At 44.2% G+C, this 19,926-nt stretch overlaps 1 protein-coding gene across 1 annotated transcript; it reads left to right on the top strand.

Moving 5' to 3' along the window:
• Positions 1-7,806: 7,806 nt before the first annotated feature.
• On the top strand, positions 7,807-18,616 carry COX5A (cytochrome c oxidase subunit 5A). Its single transcript, XM_084816916.1, has 5 exons — positions 7,807-8,084; positions 14,340-14,456; positions 15,888-16,009; positions 16,710-16,832; positions 18,449-18,616. The coding sequence occupies exons 1-4, from the start codon at positions 8,003-8,005 to the stop codon at positions 16,821-16,823; spliced, it is 435 nt and encodes a 144-aa protein (XP_084673042.1). The 5' UTR covers positions 7,807-8,002; the 3' UTR covers positions 16,824-16,832; positions 18,449-18,616.
• Positions 18,617-19,926: the final 1,310 nt, after the last annotated feature.

Genomic DNA, 19,926 nt, shown 5'->3' with positions numbered 1-19,926 from the left:
ACTCACTTGTTACCCTTAACGAAGACAGAGCTGAACTGATTGATGGATTTAACTTGTGGTGTTTCATTTCATTTTGGCAGGGCTGAGAGAGAGATGATGGATGTCTTTCTCTATGTGTTGTCTGCATGTTTGTAACCTTTGCAGAGGATGGAAAGGGCTGGGATGATGCTGTTTGCAGCTACAGACTTAACAGGAGTGGTAGAGGGAAGAATGGGGGATTAAGCCAGACCTGACCAGTGGGGGATTAGAAATATAAAAAATAAATATTTATTTAAAAAAATAAATAAAAATACTCTGAGCATTTGAAGTTTCACAGTTTAAACCCACTTAAAGCATAGTACCATCATGACTACAGGAGTGAAATGGGGTTTACTTCTGCTGCCCTGATGCTAAACACTTTTGTTTGGGAATGAGCACCATTTTGTTGTTGAAAAGGATAAGATATTTTAAAAGTAAAAATAAAATAAGCATCTCTAACCATATACAGTGGAAGCTGGTGGTGCCGATGTCAGTGGGGTAGTGAATCCTCTCCGAGTTTCAGTCACAACTCTAAAGGAGCTCTCCACGGTGCTGAACCTATTTGGGGGGTTAAGGCTCAGCATCTTGGATAGCTCCTTTAGAGTTCTGACTGGCTCTAACTGAAACCCAGAGCAGGTTTATCACCCCACTGACATCGGAGCCACTAGCCTCCACTGTCCATATACATGTCCAGATGACTGCCTCCAGACTATGAAATGTTCTTTAAAAGGAGGAGAAAGGATATTGTGGTAAACAGTGGCTTGTGACTGGCCATGCCCACTATAACAGCCATTTTGTGAGAGCACCCACAACACTCTTTCAAAATTCTAAATGTGCCCACCAACCCAAAATGTTTGGACACCTCTGGTCTAGCTTTCCCACAGCCCAGTAGGAAATCAATATCCATCCATCAATGATAACAGTGAACTAGCTATAGTATATTTTTTTTTTAAACTTCATGGCTGCGAGATGCCAAATTCCCATATCCTTCATGCTCCATCCTAGCTATATCTCACAGCTCCCTGTGAAGTGTAGAGGAAAGAAATTGCCCTCCTTTTTCTATTTAATATTTTGCAAATGTTTCAAATTATTATTAATTGATGTTAGATTCAGGCAATTTCAAGCTATGAAAGCACCACAGCTCCAGAGATTTAAAGCCTGTCACTGTGTTGGCTGCAGATCAAGAGTTTTCTGCCTTAAAGAAAGAGGGTGAGAGGGGGGAGTTTGTTTAAATTAATTCTGGGACTAAAACTAAAAACTAAAACTGAAAACAGCCTAAAGGATCATACTGCATAAAGTCCTAACAGCCTTTATTCAAAAAATCGTTACCTGCTCTGAGGTTTAGAGATACAGCAACATATACTAGCACTGACAAAAAGAAGCTTTCTGGCAAAATTCTTGTACCTGTAACAGCTATTTAATGAGCAAACGTCAGCAAGGGAGGCTTCTTGCAGCCTGCAAATGCAGCAACTGGGAACGTTTCATCTGATGAATGTCTACCTGTCATGCAGCTGTTAATGGTGTAGGAGCTCTATGGCCCTTTTGGGCCCAACAAAAATGCTTAGACAACACTCACGGACATCTCAGAATTGTTGGGAAACTTCCAAATAACTAAGAAGCTGAAATTTGGTATACATACTTCAAGATAGCATGAATCATAAAAGAACAAATAATAATTTGTACAGCTCTCCCTCAAGACAGGGAACAGAAATTACACCAGAAAAAGCTTCCATGGTCAAGCCTGGAAAGAAGGAATTTGAGATACACATAGTATCACCCTGTGGCCTGAATCGAGATAATGCCAGGGTGTTGAACCTCTTTCAGCCCAAGGGCTGGATTCCATTTCAGAAAAGATCTTGGGGGCTGCATTCCAGTGGTGGGTGGGGCCAGAGGCAAAAGAGGTGTAGCCAAAAATACCAACAAATTTTGCTTAGAACTCTTACTGCCAGTAAGGTTTAGGAGAGGCATTTCAACCTTTTAGGGTACAATCCTATTGGGATGCCAGGCAGCCTCCAAACTCAGAGGCTGATGGGCATCCTATGCAGAGTGGGAGGAGTGCGGAGGCAATCTTTGCCTCTGCACTTCTCCCACTCTGCATTTTTGCTGGTTGGGCATTTTTGCCCATCTGTCTAAGGCTCTGAAGAGGGAAAAGGAGCTAGGGAGGGCTGGGGTAGCTCATTGCCCAGTCCCCTCCCCTCCCTGCCCACAGAACCACCCACTTTCCCTCCTCTCTGATGTCACCCATGTGGTTCTCTCCATGCTGCCTGAGAGCGGGAGGGGTGGGGAGCTCAGATTCCTCAGTCCTCTGATCCAGGAATCCAAACTATCATATGCCCCCCGCCCCCGCTGCTATCTAGGAGCCATAGGACTATTCTCTTAGAATGGGGAAAAAACTGCACATTCTCTGGGAAACTACCAACTGATCAATGGTTGCAGAAAAGGGGGTGAAACCAGCAGAAGGGGCCATGGTCATCTGGGGAGCCCAAGAGGGCCAGATTTGACCCCCAGACCTGAGGTTCTGCAACCCTGAGATAACAGGTTTTTATCCCACTACAGCTGTTAATTAGTTTACCCATGGCAATATGTTTGTGTTATCACCAACACTACTTTATTAACGGCCACTGTAATGATACATTTAAGCTTTAATGTAATTGTGATTCTTGTCCTTTTTGCATTTAATTTCCCTCTAAACACACAGCTTATGATTCCCTCTGAGTATATATACACCTGCCAGATCAGGATAACACTTTGTGCATCTTATGAAGTAGCCTGTAGACCAGGAATGAATAAATCTAATAGTAAGTAATAAATACTATAATAAATGTGTTACCCTTTAAGGCGGCACCAATCTCTGTTGCTTTTGCTGCAACAGGCTAACACAGGAACCCCTCCAGACATAGAGCAATCCCTCTGGATGGAGGCCTCCTGGTGCTATCAATCAAAAGCTATCATGCCACTATTCTGCTTATTCTGTTCTTCCTTAACAGATTACTTCTGGGAGGAAAAAAAGATGGAAGCAATGGGGAAACCTGGGATGGCTACACATTGAAGATGATGTTGTCTGGACTCCCAGTAAAATTTGGTGAATGCAGCACAGTGATTGCACAATAAAAACATCAGCTGGAATCACCTGTAGTTCAAGACACTATGATTGTTAGCACAAACTGTTTATGGGAAAGTTCTACAGCTCAGCCTGTAAAGATGGGGCACATTACATCTACTCCCATATAGTTAAGGTACTTGGAAACCACCTAGAAAGCTGAAGTTCTGCATGCATGTAACCCAAGGGACCCCGTTTATTAGAAATGTATGAAAAGGCAAGGGCCAGCCTCAGTGGTCGGCATCATTGGGCATCTGCTGAGGCCCACGGCTCAGCAGTAGGCCCACTGCCAGCCACTGGAGCCCCCTGAACCTGCTGCTGCTTCTTGCCATCACTGCCAGCTCACCTATCTCCTCTAAGCAGGTGCGGAGTGACAAAAGTGAGGAGATGGAGCGATGCCCTCCATTTGCCTTGTGCTCTTCCTCTGGGCCACCAGGTGGGTCGGACCCAAACAGAGAGGCTAAGTGAACAAGGACGTGAGCCCACCCTCCAAAACCTGTTGCAGGCCCTGTGAAAAGTGAACATTTGTTCATCTCAGTGCCAGCTCCAGGTTTCTGACTGCCCTTGGGTAAGACCCCCTTGATGGGCCCCCTCCCACAGAGAGTCCACCTTCTCACCGTCATTGTCACCAGCTGCTCTTGCCCCTCATCCTCTTTCTCACCATTGCTCCCACTGGCTTGCTTGGCAGGCAGAGAGCCAGGGAGCAAGTCGGCAGTGGCATTTCCTGCTCCTCCTTCTCACCACCTCCATTGTCTGGGCCAGAGTGAGAGGCAGGTGAACAAGCAGGTTGCCATGGTGAAGAAGAGCAGCAACTCCAGGGGGTTGCCAGTGGGTCCCTGCTGGAGTGTGGGCCCTTGGCAGGTGCACAACCATGCTTTCTCTTGATACCAGCCCTAGTTCATCTCCACCTCAAAATGTGGGACTGGAAGTATGCCTCCAAATGACTGAGCTACACACACATTAGGTAGAATGCTGAAATTTGGCACACACTTATCTCAATATACTCCCATTTGTAGTCTGAAAGTTGTGGTAGCCTTGCTGCACGGGAATAGCAGTGTGTGTGTGTGTGTGTGTGTGTGTGTGAAGTACTCAAATGCTGGAAAGAGTGAGCATGCAAGTCCTTCACAAAGTGTTTTAGAAAAGAAGTAGGCTTGCCAATTTTAATTTTTTTGAGTGGCGGTGTGGTGATGTGGTTAGAGCTACATTAGCGCTCCAGGCTTGGATGATCTAAATAATGTGTATGAGGCTTTTGTTTGTAAAGGAATTTAATCATTTTAAAAGATCGCTAGATGCCATGCGGTGGGGTGTGGGATGTGTGACACTCCTCATAGCTATGGAACAGACACCGTCCAATAGGTACTTGTCACGCTAGTGCAAACACTGTCCACAATAATGTGCTAACTTGCAGATGAGGCTGGTGGCTCCGATGTCAGTGGGGCTGTGAATCCTCTCCTGGTTTCAGTTAGAATGCTAAAGGAGCTGTTCAAGGTGTTGAATCCAACCCCAGACAGGGTTCAGCACCTTGGATAGCTCCTTTAGAGTTCTGACTGGTTCTGACTGAAACCCAGAGAGGATTCACAGCCCTGCTGACATCGGAGCAACATGCCTGCACTGCTATCTTGCATGGGGGGCGGGGGAAGAATCATGTTTTCCCAACAACTCAGTATTGCAGACTGAGTATTGGGAAAATGTGATTTACCTGCAGCAGAGGTGCTGGATGGAAGAAAGACATATTTGGAGCCTGCACAACTCAGCAGTGGACGTTTGAAAAAAGTTTTTAAAAGGTCTACACAAGCCACAAGGTGGCAGCTGAGGAACAGTTCATATAGCAAGAGAGTGAGTGAGGTTATCCATGAGGAAAAGGCCCGTTCCGCAGTGGTAGGGGTACACTTTGCATGCAGAAGGTCCCAGATTCAAACCCTGGCATCTCCAGTGAAAGGGTCAGGTAGCAGGTGAGACAAAAGACCTCCCGCAGAGAGCCGCTGTTAGTCAGAGCAGACAATACTGGACTAGAGGGACTATTGAGCTGGTATAAGGCAGCTTCCTGTGGCCTTTAAAGGACCACCCGGATGAATGTTCCTTTCTCTCTCAACTGCCAGCAGCAGCAGCCATTCCAGCAGGCTGTAGAGAGGGAACTGAGAGGGGAAGCAGCGCCATCCCACCAGCCCTGCTGAAAAGCATCTTATTTTTCCTCTCTTCCCTCCCCATACCTTTTTCCTTGTGTGTTGTGTCTTTCTAGACTGTAAGCCTGCAGCAGGGACTGTCTTGTCTTACTGATTGCCAGGAGGTTTTCTGGCGGAGGAATGGGATAAAAATCCTTTACATAAATAAATAAAGTAGGCATGGTCTAGGGCCATAACAGTTCCCCTTTCTGACACACAGAACTGATTCACATGGCAGGGTGCAGGCTGACTGTTGCAATTTTGCCCGCAGTGGAGGGCCCATGTAACTCGGATTGTCAGCAAGCGCATGTTTAGCCACACAAGTTTCTGCCTCTGAGCTTGCCATGTGTGTCTTCTCTAGCATTTTGAGCTCCTGATGGATTACTTAGATGACACCTCCACTGCAGACGTTGTTTTTGTAATGACGAGAAAAGTGTTTCAGCTTAAAGTAATACATGAATGAACTACTACCAAAAAGAAAGAAAAGAAGCAAAGACGCCCTGTGGCTTCAAACTTAGAAACATTTTTTGGGGGATAAGTTCTGTTGAAATCACTGGAACTCGCTTCCAAGTAAACCTCCATAGGATCAGCCTGCAAGTCAACTCCCCTGCAAATTTCTAACATCGTGCCATCTCCAGATGAGGCTGTAAGTTAAATGAATAGCTTAAAAAATTATTAGAAATGAGGAATCTACACCATTCAATGATCATAATAAACAAACAAGCCCTTTCTCTTTTATTGCTGGTGGAAATGTATTACCTTTAGAGCCTTCAAGCTGCTCAGAGCTGTGTGTTGTTGTGTGACCTCACAACAACCCTGTGAGGTGGGCTAGGCTGACAGTGATTTGCCCAAGGCTGCCTTGTAGGCTTAATGGTTGAGTGGAAATCTGACCCCTAGTTTCTCACCTCCGGCAGCAAAATGCCTTGATGAACCTGAAAGCTTTTTTGTGCTGATTCGGCTGCTTCTAGTAAAGGTATTGCCCTACTTTAACTTCTTTCTTTATTGTGAGAGATTATATCCTGCCCTTCAACCCAAAATTACTCCACAAGTTGCTTTAAAGCAAACGCAGCAGCTTACTAAGGCGGTGGCTATCCTTCATACACCATCCAATGACTATCCTTCATCATTCACTTTGGCACCTCTGAGAACTCGCTCTCTTCTTGCTGTGTCAAAGCGAATGATGAAGGATAGCTACTTCGGATGGTGTGTGAAGGATAGCCACTCCCTCAGTAAGCTGGCTGAGTTTGTTTGCAGCATTTGCATTTTACAAGATTGCCCCTGATGAAGGAGCCTCAGTCTCCGAAATGCATTGGGTTCAAATAAACAAGTTTCCCTTTGGCACCTCTGAGAACGTGTTCTCTTCTTGCATTTTTTCATCCCTGTTGCCTCCCTTCTGATTTTTGTTCTCCAGATGCTTTGGCCTGCAACTCCCATGATCCCTCATCATTGGCTATACTGGCTAGGGCTGATGGGAATTGCAGGCCAAAACATCTGGAGGGCGACAAGTTGCCAACCCCTGCTCTAAAGCAAAATATCATAAAAACAAACTTTGGGGTACCGTCCCCCTCGTCCAATTTTTACCCTCATTTAAAGCCACCTAAGCTAGTGGCCACCACCGCATCTTGTGGTAGTGGGTTCCAGAAGTGAGTTGTGGGTTGTATATAGGTGCAAATCTGGGGGACACACCAGCCATTTTCAGAGAAAACAGGTTATGAGCAAATCTATTTTTTTTTTGCTCTACCCCTGTTAAATAACAACAACAACAACTATGGATGGTAAGCCTCTTGGGGACAGAGACCTAACCTCTTGGATTTTGTAAGGAGCCACACACATAGGTACTTAAAAGTTTTTATATATATTGTCATCTATGTCTACAGCTCCTTATAAAGTCCCTGCCCTCAAGGAGTTTAGGATCTAAAATGTTATTACTATATGTATTATTATTATTAATTATTATTATTATTATCAACATCATTTATCATTTATTATATTTCTATACCCTCCAATAGCCAAAGGTCTCTGGCAGGTTCACAAAAATTATTATTATTATTAATAATAATAAACATTAAAATGCTATATTATTATTATTATTATTATTAACATTTTAGATCCTAAACTCCTTGGGGACGGGGACTCTGTACGTTGTAAGCGTCCGTGGAAGAAATAATAGCAATAATAATAATACTAATAAGGATGTTTCTGCCGCTGATCTCCGATTGGCTCCCAGGTCCGAGCGCCTCGCCCACCGCCGCCTGTCATTCAACCCTGAGGATTAGCCCCGCCCGCTCCCCTGAGAAAATGGCGCCTCGCGCGCCGCCTTCCCTTCCCCTCAAGGCGGGCTCCGCCCTTTCATTTTGCGGCGCTGCCTGGAAGCGAGCGACTGCGCCTGCGCCGCGCTGCCCCGTTCTTCCTCCTCCTCCTCCTCCCCCCCCCTTGCCGTCTTCTTCACCGCGGCGTCCTAGGCTCAGGGCACAGCGTGTCCTCCCGGCGCCGCCGTAGCTCGGCTCCTCCCACTTTTGCCCTCGGCGGCGGCGGCGAGGTGCGGCGCGTGGCCGAGTCGCGCGCGCGTGTGTCTCTCTGTGAGGGGAAACGAGCGAAGGAGGGAAACGAGCCGCCGCAGTCGCCGCGCGGGCAAACCAGCCCGCCCGCCCGCCCCAGCCGCGCTGCCTGTCGCTGCCCCGCGCCCTCCGCCGCCCCTCTTCCTCCTCCCCCCTCTTCAGCCATGTTGGCAGCCGCTCAGCTCCTCCGCCGCTGCGCCGCCGCGCCCGCCGTCCGCGGCCTGGCCCCGAGGGCGTCCCCCGCAGGTGAGCCGCCGGCCGGCCCGCTCTCCTTCACCGCTGCCTCCCCCTCCTCGCCTGCCTGCCGCCGCCGCCGGGCCCCCTCACAGGCCGCGCCGTGTCCTTGCCGTGACCCCGTTGCCTGGGAGGCTGCCCCTGCGGCCTGGCGCCTGCCCGGGGTCTCTTTCCTCCCCTGCCCCTCAAGCGCCGCCTCACGCCGACTTCCCGGCCGGCGCCTCGGGGCAGCAGGCGTGAGAGGGAGCCCGGAGTTGCTGTGGGGCCGGGGGCGGAGAGAAGTGTCAGCTCCCCACCTCGGGGCCGCATACACGGCCGCTTCTCCGCTTCCATCCCCACAACAGCCCTGCGAGGTAGGCGAGGCGGAGAGGCACGGCGTGACCTTGGGCCAGGAGCTCAGCGTCGCTGCGCTGGCAGGAGGCAGCGGCGGGGGTGGGGTGTCAGGAGTGGATCCCATCGGCTCTTGAGCCGCTTTCCTCGGGTGGCCTCTTCTCGCTCACTCGCGGTGTTTCCGTTTGCTTTGGCCGGAAGGTGACATTGAAGGAGTGACCGGCTGATTCCAGGAGAGGAGCGGGTCGAAGGCTAAGGTGGCTGGGGGGGGGGGGGAGAGGGAGAGCCCCGCAGGGTCACCAGGATGCAGTAATGCGATTTGAGCGTTTTTATGAATTAAGCATTTTTCTGTATTATTGGGGTTCATGTCTCCCCCCCCCCCAAACCCGGAGTCAGCCAGCCACCCTTTTTCATTTTGAACTGGTGCTGTCTCTGGTTCTTTCTCCGCTCCCGAGCCTGGTCTTATTTGCAGTGCATTCTCCTCCCCATCTTAATTTGGCGTTTTGTTTCCTCCAGGAAATAGGTAGGTGTTATTAAGGGCAGGCAGGATAGGCATTTCTAGCTGAATTGCGTTATTCTTCCTCCTTTTAGGTGGGACCTCCATTTTGTCAGCCATATAGCAAAGGTCCAGGCTTTAAAAAACAAACAAACCCAAGCTGTTATATTTGGCCCTATACTTTCTCAGTATTGCCAAGGAAACACAAAGTTCATTGGGTGACCTTGAGCCAGTCACTTGCACTCAGTCTTAACATACTGCACAAGTTTGTTGTGAGAGTGCAATGGGATGGATGATCATGTATGATACCCTGAGTTCCTGCAAAGGAAATGTGATAAATACATAGTAAACACTTCTCTCTCCCACTCCCATTTCAAAAGGGTGCTTAGGGTGTTGCTCCTGTTTGATAAGATAGTTGTGTTTGAAACATGCCTCGGCTTCAGAGTTCACATATGTAGCTTTGACTATTACTACATTTATATCCCACCTTTTTCTCACTTACTTTCAGGGTCACTGTTGTCCCATTTTACATCTGACTTGGCACTCTACAGGCACTCCCACCTTTGCTTATCTTCTGTAATTCCAGTGATGTTAAGTTCTTTGCATCTTCTGACCTTTTGCTAGTTTTTGTGCCTTATGTGTTGTCAGAGCTTCCCCTAGCCAAAAAAACCTTACCAGGTGAACTTGAGAGATTATGTATTATAATTCCAAAATGTGCATTGCAAAACTGAATAACCGGATCACTCACAAATCTCATCCTGTGGTGATCTGCTGCTGCTAGGCGCAAAGTACATCTGACATTGGGGCAAACTGAAGTTTTAAAGAGGGCTCCTAATCATGTATCAAGCAGGTAGGTTGGGGCTTGATTCTTAGAGCAAAAAGGGGCATAAAGGTAGGGGTGCCTGCAGTTCACAGCCTCTCCAAACATCACTTTTTTGAAGCTGGACTCGTGATTCTGGAAGGGAGACACCTGGGTGAACACCACATAAAGGGGATGGGGAGAGCAGAAAGGCAAACAACAGGTGGAGATTCAGCTCTCCTCACCCAGGCATCTCCTCTTGTTCTTAAAGCAGATCTCCCACCCATTTAGGATGTGGGCAGGCCTGGGTTTAAACAAACCAGTCTATCATATATAGTGTGAGCCCTAGTCCATGACTCTTGTCATTTTCTTCATTTCAGGCATAAAGGTAGCTGGAGTTGGCTATTTTGAACTTGACTAACGTACTTTACAAACTAGGATCCTGCACATTTTTTCTTCTCTCTTCTACCCTGCCCTTTGCAAACATGGCCAAATATTTTTATGTTCTAACCTGCACTTCTCTAATAGTGAAACTGAAAGCAACATTATCCGTTCAGCGGGCCACACAATGGATCATGGGGAGAGCAGCTTTAAAGAAGCTGTTACTAACTCTTGAAGGGGTGTTCCTCCTTGTTCGCTGTGTAACTTTAAACTGCTTCTAGTTTTTTCTTATTCCAGCACTTTGTCATGTCTTTTAAAGCCCCAGACTTCGGTTGAAGAGGCTGTCACAAACCTGCTCCTCTAAGGGACTACCCTGTTTTGTTCACAGGCTTGTGTTCTGATTTTTTAAAAGATAATCTGATTTATCACAGGATTAATGTTCTACCACCAAACTAATAAGCTCTTCCTGCCCCAAGTTACAGATCACCTTTGTATAAGAGGCTGCATCCAAAATGTATAAGAGGCTGCATCCCACTTGCTGTGTGTAGAATTTTTTCACACTTGCGTAATAGCTGCTACTCCTCAGACTAGTAGCATTACTTGAACATCTGGGCACCTGGGGGTATTATTGTACTTGCAGAAGTATACCAGTTTAGAGCATTTTACAAAACAAGTGTATTCATAAATGATGTGCGTAGGCAATTTGGAAAAAGCATTGTAGCCCCTTAAAAGCTAACGCATCTGTTATGGCATATAACCTCTCTACTTTGGCTCTGCATTGTGGGAAGTTCACTGAGTTTGCTTGAAGTTAGCCATGAAGCTGGTCCTTCCAGCTGTGTGTTTAATTTTTTTAAGGCAACTGGCTGTGTGTTGTGTTTGACAAGACAGCGGGTGCAAGGGGCTCCCTGGAGCCACTTCTGTTTCTTGGATGGTAACGCTTTAGCGTGCTCTCATGGCAATTTTAAGACACGTTCTTAATTCCCAATACCTGGTTATTAGAAAGTATCCAAGCAGCGGTTTCTCCATCACAGTGCTGCTGTGTCATAAAATTCAACATACCTACCATCACAGTAGTCAATGGTGCTAAAACCATAAGAAAAATAGGATGGGGCCAAATTAATAGCAGTAGTGAAGTTGCAAAGAACTAGTTTGGAAATCATGGCAAATCCTGAAGAGATTGCTATATTCCGTCTGTTAGGCTTAGTCTTTAAGGGGTGTGTGTGTGTGTGTGTGTGTTTTAGGTGCCACAAAACGTGTGTTTACAGCAAACACAAGTTTTATGACATCTAAAAGAAAAGATCAAACCTTTAAAGTCTTTAAGGTGCTGCAAGATCCTTGAATATGAAAGAAATATCGAAATCAATACCTAATCAGGGGTAGGCAACCTGGCGCCCTTCAGATATTTTGGATTACAACTTCCAGAATCACTGGCCATTGGCCGTGCTGGCTAGGACTTATGGGAGTTGTCCAAAACATCTGGATGCTACCAGGTAGCCTACCCTTCAACAAAATCAATTTTCCACAGGAAAGGACAACAGCAGAGAAATGGGCCCAGTAAATTTCACTAATGTTGCATTGCATATGGGGAATGCTGTCACTGATGAGATCTTGATATCTGTGTCTTTCTGAAGGGCCATTTACTTAGCAGATGTTGCATTGCCTTTGTGTCTTGTACTTATTCCACAATTTGACAGAGGAAGGAACTGGAAATGAAGGATACAACTACATTAAAAACTGAAGCAGGTTTTACATTCATTTAACAGACATAGTTTATCTCAAATCTGTGGAAATAGTAATTAGTGAGGGTACTGAAAGTCATCTTAGTCCAGCAACATTACAGTACTGCCTGTTTTACTGTGGAGATAAGTAACTGTAGAACAGCTATTCTGAGGCTGAGGCTTATTAACTTAAAGAGCAGGAAAATCAAGTATGTAATGGATAATTTGCAGCCTAAGAGTCAGCGTTACATTTCTAGGGTAGCCAAAACACCTGGAATTTAAAATTCCTTGTCTTAATTTCTTTTGTGGATGGTGCAGTTGAACTACTTCTGGAATGAAAGGAATTTGTATGCTCATATTTAGGGATGTCAGAGAAATCCACAACAGATTCAAATAAGTTCAGACTTATCTGACCTGTGGATTCCACAGTGGACTGGCTTTTTCCAAGTCATGCGGATTCCACGGATTTATAGACCAGTTTTTCACTTTTGGGGAAGATTAGCGCTAATCTGCATTTGCAGTAATGAACAAAATTCTGGTAAAAACAAATAAACCAATTCCATCAATAAGCAGACGATGGAACGAAAGATGCCATGACAATCCACGAAACACAGACAGAATAGATTTAACAAAATCCATACATCCCCACTCAGATTTTAACTAATTGTCCTGCTGAGTTGAATTATTTAAGAGAACTGAAATGTTGAATTGAATACCAGCAAATGTAGTAATTCCAAAGTCTCATCTAAGCATGGTTTAATACATTTAAAATAGACAAGTTATACGTAATAGCCATCAAATGACAGTACTCTTACATGCTGTATTGAGTAGAATATGAACTGGTAATCTAGACATGGGAGTTTGTCTTAGAGCCACTCCTTAGATTATATCAGTTTTGAATATCAATTTTCTCTGACAGTACATTATCTTTGGATCTTGTTGCTTCCAGATATTCATTCAATCCAGGTCCTCCCACACTGTAAGATGTGTCTTGACATATCTTTTTTCTCATGCCTTTTCTATTTAATGAGATTTTAATTTAATGTCTTTCTCCATTACTTTCTCTTCCTCTTTCCTTCCTGTCACTTGTCTGTTTAGCTTGTAAGCTTACAGGCTGGGTTTTGTTGTCGGCTGGTGTATTGCCAGAGGCTGGTCTAGGCGCTTACTCTGTACAGAACGTTGTCTTTTGGGTGCTTAAGAAGAAGGAGTAATAGTAAAAGTCATCCTCCCTTAAAGTCCATCCAGCACCTATTCTTAAACATTTAGGAATAATTTTTTCCCTGAAGGTACCAAACTAGCTGTTGCAGGTTGCAGTCCTATACACACTTACTTACTTGGAAGAAAATAAGTCCCATTAAAAGCCATTGAGCTTACGTCTGAGTAGGCATATATAGGTTTGTACTGTCAGCCTTGAAAATAAGCCCACAGAAGTTACACACAGCCCTTTTGACTAGCCTATCTATACACAGAATAGAATTCCAAGCTGTTAATGCAGAAGTCTTGGGTTGTTTTTTTTTTTGCTGTGATTCATCCTTGCACAGTGGGGCTGGTGGGTAGTGTTGAGTCAGAGGCAGTAGAGATGAGGGAGTGGGCAGGCAGCCAGTGAGCCCTGATTCTGGTGGCCCATATAAAAAAAAACTGTTCTTGCCTGCATATAGTTCCTTGTTGCATATGGCTGCCAGGCAAGTACTTCAGTACAAAGCTCCAGTATTTCATAACCTTGAAGCAATAGATTGCCTTTCCCCTTTTGCCTTTATTTGCTGAATCATAAACTGCCATCATCATAATACACTTCCATCAATGTACTTTTTTAGGTGCAGAGGATCCTTTCAGATGGACCTGTCCATTGTTCCTGAACTTGTCCATAAAATAACATTGTAATGACTGGAGTCTTTCTAAAAGCTTAGAGATATATTTTGTGTATATGAAAGTTAAGGTCTATTTACAAATGAATAATTATTGGACTATTGGAAAGCCTGCTCTTCTAAAGAGAAAGTAAATTAGGGTTTGGGTGACTTACCTTCCTGTGAACATTGAAAATGCATTGCGGCAGCATTGCAAACCGGTACTATGGGATAGATTTTCCACTGCTTGCCTGCTGAAACATGTAGGCGTATCTCCCTCTTCTGCCAGACAATGGGGAATTCTCATACAGCAGCCATAAGGTTAATTACCAGGTTTCCCCAGCTGGTGCATCCTGCAGGCTGTTGTGGTTGCTACCAGCTTCAGTGCATGGTTCTCTACTGGGAGAGAGTGAACTGCCATAATGCTTCACTGTGTTTTCCTGGACTGGGAAGCATAGTGCACCATTGAGGCAACAGTAGGCTGGGGCTGACCCAGGTGGGCAGGCAGCTGAACTCGGCATTTGTCCCTGCATAGCCAAGTGGCAACCGACCTTTGGTAAGCGCAAAGTTACATAACTGGGCTGGGTTGTTGGTTTTCATATATAAACAGCTTTCATGTTTATGCCTGCTGTGTTGCAGCTTTACCCTTGGACTCTTAACATCATCCTCTTCTCTCCCTTCCCTGTTTTTGTCACACAGCGGTGTTGCCTGTACGCTGCTATTCTCATGGGGCACATGAGTCAGATGAAGAGTTCGATGCTCGTTGGGTGACATACTTCAACAAACCTGATATTGATGCCTGGGAGCTTAGGAAAGGTAAGGCTGAGAGGGAACATTGAAAAGCATAGGAAGCCTGCATTGCTCTGTGGTGATGCTGCCAAAAGTAAGCATTTCAGTAAGGCAGATGTGATGTTTGTGCTCAGCAGTTTGTACTGTCCTTTTTCAGACCCTGTCCAACATTACAGTGGCCTTAATGGAACTATGGCAAAGCCTTGAAGATCACAGATCAGACACTTTAACAGCTACATGAATAGTACAAAACTGTAGTGAAAATGGATCCAGTCTTCCAATTCCTTGGTATTTAAGCCATACCTCAACATACTGTTGTGTTGCAGGTAGAGAGGCTGGATTGGTCATATAAGAACTTCTGCTGTATTCCAGCAGACTTCCACTCGTAACCCTCCCATGTTTTCCCACTCCTTCTGTCTTTTCTTACCACATAAATCCATTAAGGAGAAAAAGTTGTTGTTGTTGTTCAGTCGTTCAGTCGTGTCCGACTCTTCGTGACCCCATGGACCATAGCACGCCAGGCCTTCCTGTCCTGCGCTGTCTCCCGGAGCGTGCTCAAGTTCATATTCATTGCATCCGTGATGCTATCTAGCCATCTCATCCTCTGCCGTCCCCTTCTCCTTTTGCCTTCAGTCTTTCCCAGCATCAGGGTCCTTTCCAGGGAGTTTTCTCTTCACAGGAGAAAAAGAGTGCCTTCTAATTGGTGGTGCTAGGCACCTTCTCTCTGGAAGCACTCTAGGACACTGTGAATGAACTAAAATCATACATCTCTTTGACTGTTGGATTATTTGCAATAATCTGTTAAAGTAAAAAGGGGTGGCGCTGACGAGCAAAGGGAGAATTCTGTAGGTAGAATTAGTAAGTTTACAGAGGAAAACATGTCACTGTGCTTTCACTTAGAAGTGAAAGCACAATGACATGTTTTCTGAATGACTTTTCTTAGAAGCAGAGGTTAACCAGCAATGGATAGCTTAATAAGTAACTAGCCTTGTAGAAAACTTCCCATGTCTGTGAAATACACTAAATGGACAGGAAACATAATATTCACAAACATTTAGAACCTTGAAAATGTTGACTGAACTTAAAAAATGCAAAGCAATAAATGGAAGCTTTATTGTGGAACTTGGGATTAAATTAAGATAAGAGAATCAACAATTCTGTCACTGAAGTGAGAATTGCTTGGATTTGACCTCTGATTTTTTAATCATGAGTTTAAGCGAAATGTCATGTTGGCAGTTATATGTACTGTAGTAATATTCAATGGTAATATTCAATGGCAAGAAAATAGAAACCTGTGCAGTGTCAAAGAGTTCAATTTGGTTTTAATAAACAGTCCTGGGATGCTTGATATATTCAGAAATGCCATGAATGCTGGGAAGAAAGGTGGAATCTGTATGGCATACTACCTAAGCCTGTAAGAAAGGTTGAGTATTCTCAAATTGCTCTTCATTCTGACAGGTATGAACACACTGGTTGGTTATGACCTGGTTCCAGAACCAAAAATAATTGATGCTGCTTTGAGGGCATGCAGACGACTAAATGACTTTGCCAGTGCAGTCCGTATCTTAGAAGTTGTAAAGGTCAGTGAAATGACACTGAATGTGAAGTGCCAACATCCTGATTCTCGGTTTTTTGCAATAATGTGTATATTGGGGCTCACGGCTGTTGCTGGTGGTCCATAAAGTGCCTTGGCACTTTGTATAAGAAATTTGTTGGACCAGCTTTGAGAGACATAGAAAGCTGCCTTACACTGAGCCAAGCCAGTGTATTTTGCCCACATTGTGTTCTGACTGGCAGTGACTTTTTAAAGTATGTAGCATAGGTCTTCCTAGTCCTGTTAACCCTGAGATACTTTTCACAGGGGATGCTAGGGACTGAACCTGTAACCTCTAGTACACAAAACGTGTGTTTTACCCCCTCTGAGGTATGGCCCCTCTGGCCAACATTTCCTCTTTGTCTTTCTCTACATGCAGTGCAATCCTATCAGACAAAAGTCCCATTGAGCTCAATGGGACTCTCTTCCTTCTGAGTATAGCTTTGCAGCCTTATATAGCCACTTGGACCTGCAAGTTGTATTTTGAAGCAGTAAATTTTGCTTTCTAACTCATCAAATTCTTATCTCCTGTATATTTAAAAAAATACTTGTATGTTTTTGCTTGAATGAGTCTATGACCATTGAAGGATTAACACTTTTGGTCTTGGATATAAATCTCTCTTGGTTTTGCTAGATCTTTTGTTCCTTTTTTATTTTGAATTCATTTTGTGGTCTGTTTCAATTAGGACAAAGCAGGGCCTCACAAGGAAATATACCCATATGTTATCCAGGAACTTAGACCAACTTTGAATGAATTGGGAATCTCAACCCCAGAGGAACTTGGCCTGGACAAAGTGTAAACTTCATTGGTAAGGGAACACATTTTCCAGTCATTTGGGTGAGCCCATCCAGCCTAAAACTCCCTATATGGCATTTAGTTGTTAAAGGGAGTTGTGAAGAACTTCGAAAATAGATTTGCATGCTGTTTGGTATGATGGAGAGGAATTTTGGTGTATGCCTGCAGCATGGCTAGGTTGCTTGATATGCCCCAAATGGCTCACACCTTGTCTTGTGGCTCCAGTACCTACATTACCTGAGGAATTTAAAATGTGTTACAGGAAAAAAATATTCCTGTAAATTCCATGTTGACTCAGTTTTTTCCTGTGGGCCACACTTCATTTATTTGAATTACTGTTCCCTTAGTCTAAAAAGATTGAAGAAAAATACAGTAGACATCTCTCAGATACCATGAAGTCAGGCTCCATATTTTCAAATCAGATTCGAACACAGTCTTGTAGTTCTACTGTGTGCCTAGTTGCCTCCATTGAGTAATGATTTGTTCCTGGCAACCAGGTGCTTTTCCCCTGTGCTCATATTTGCTGAGCTAACAATGAGGCTTGATCAGCCTACCCAAGCTAATGCTGCTGCTCTCTTAATGGGGCAGCATTAGAGACTCCAGGCTTCAATAGGGCAGTGCTATGGAAGATGTATGTTTAGTGACAACTTGCAATACATGTGGCAGTTACAGTCTTAGAACGATACCTTTTAACTTACAGGAAAAATTTGCAGAATTACCGCTCAGTGTCATAGCAGCGGGGAGGGGACAAAGAAGCAGCACTACAGATGAGCCTAGCTGGATTTCCCTAAATTATTTGCAATCCTGCACAAGCTTGAATTTGTTTTGGCAATAATATACTGTTTCTTCACAAGTAATCATTTTGGTAAGGTGGCCTTTGCAGGGAGAAGAGACGGTTATTGTTTTTGAACAGTGAAGGATCTGAGCTGCTTTTTTAATGCTGCATTGGTTATAGTGAACCAGAAACTCAAACTGTGTGCTCATTGGTAGCCACTTCACTATTTTCCACTGCTCGGGCACCATCTGCTGTATGTTTTATGTAAACACTAGAATTATGCAGGCTTTGAGTGAAAAATTCACATAATCTTGATCCGTGAATTGGAAATGGGTTTTGCTAGTTCCCTCTTCCCTGCCAAGTCATCCATGAGTGTGAAGCCTATCCGAAAGACGTTGAAGCTCACTTCCTCTGTACTATGCAGATCGCTTATCAAGAACACAATCATTTCCTATTTAAAGGGCAAAAATCGTTTAGCAAATGTTGTTATGAAACCAAGTGTTGAAGGATTGCTGGGAAATATGATGTGTATAGGTAAAATATGTAAATAGTTTCAAAGTGGATTGCAAAGTCTCAGTTCTTTAGAATGCATGTATGTTTGAGGTGTGGGGAAAATACCAAGATGTCACAGGACTGGAGGAGACAAATGGCGGTCATATGTGGTCTCTTTAAGCCACTCTGTGCAGCAAGTTGTTCATATGCAACTGCCCAGCATGCAGATTGAAGCATGTTCTCCCAACCCTTCCACTCACCCACTTTCTCTTTCATAGGCTTTGTGGTGGCTGGGAGAGATGGAGAGCTTGAAAAGAAGGTAGATATTCCTGAACTAATCCTCAATATCTGTTCTCTTCCAGATGAGCTTCCCATGGGTTTATTGTTAATGCTACCTGATTGTACAACAATTGCCTGGATACAGACATTATAATATTACCTATTTGAAATTACTTCTTCCTTTTTGTTGAGTCCTGGAATATGTATTGTGAAGCTGGACCTAATAATAAAGGGGAACTGGTTTGAACTGAGCTTAGTCCTTGTAGCCTGAGTGATTATATAAGGTGTTATTTCCCAAGACAAAAGTGAGTAAACATGGATTATTGAACTACATACTCTTAAACCATTGAGTCCCTCTGAATTCATGCTCTACAACGATTGAACTTAGTCCTCAGTATTTCATAACATAACATGGGATTCCACCACTTCAAGATGTTGACACCAATAAGTGAGGTTCCAATTTTTGCTGCCTATGCATTAATCCACATTAAGGACAATGAAGAATTTTATGATATGCATTTATTCTAAAATACTGTTTTCCTGTTGGGCAAGGAGCTTAACTTTCTGGCCTTTGCACAGAACTCTGTGTATGCCATGCTACTAGAGAAACACGCAAGCATCACAGAATCAGGCGAACTTAATCTGTGAAATGTTTATAGATGAATCTTTTTCTTGGCACGCTATTTTGGCGCTGCATACACACACAAGTACAGTTCAACCTGACTGTCTAGTTGTATGTGACACCCTGATGGTTCCATCTGGAATGAAGAAGTCCCATGAGAAGCAGCACATGCAGTTGTCCTACAATGAAGTGGTTCTATACGTCTGGGCTGAGAAGAGTTCCCTGCCAATCTCTAAGCAAGAGAAAGGTGTGATTGTGGCCAGAGGAGCTGCTGCTCACTTGCATGGAGGCAACTGCTGTTCCCAATGTATTGCTTTATAGAGCCAGGAGTGAGGAACACAAATGCTTTCAATTTAACCTCAATAGCATGGTGAAGTTTGTGTCTGAGAAAGATGGAGGTTCCCCATGGGAGAGGACTTGTATCTTGAAACGAGAAACCTACTTGCCTTTTCATTGTAACTTTTCTCCATTTTCCATAGCTTTGTTCCTTTTGAGGAAAGACTTTAATCTTAGCCCAGTTGTTGCTAGCAGTCTTATCTAGATGAGACCTGTGGTGGATAACAACAGGAAATTAAACAGGAAGAGTCTTAAAACCACACCTTGAACTTTTTACTAGATTAACAGAAATAATGCCAAGTTTACAAAACACTTGCAATCTTAAAAGCACTTCCTCAGACACGTATTGTTTTTGTACCTGCAAACTAATAAACAAAAAAAAGGGACATCTTATATTTTACATGTCACATCTGAAGGCATGGTGGTTATTTTCCTTTACTGTCAGTTTTGGACACTGAATGAGGAAATGTTTTGTGATCGCTGAAGTTATCAAAGTTAAATGCCCATATTGATTCAGTACTCAGAAAATAGTTAGTCAATGGGGTTAGTCAAAAATTCCACAAAATGATTGCTTTTGTTGCCTTATCACTTAAGGTGTGGGGG

Source organism: Heloderma suspectum, chromosome 11, assembly GCF_057233095.1.
Source record: "Heloderma suspectum isolate Gila_16-S chromosome 11, 16-S_ref, whole genome shotgun sequence".
NCBI lineage: Eukaryota > Metazoa > Chordata > Lepidosauria > Squamata > Helodermatidae > Heloderma > Heloderma suspectum.
The sequence above is the reverse complement of the archived record's forward strand: the minus strand, read 5'-3'. Positions and strand labels throughout refer to the sequence as shown.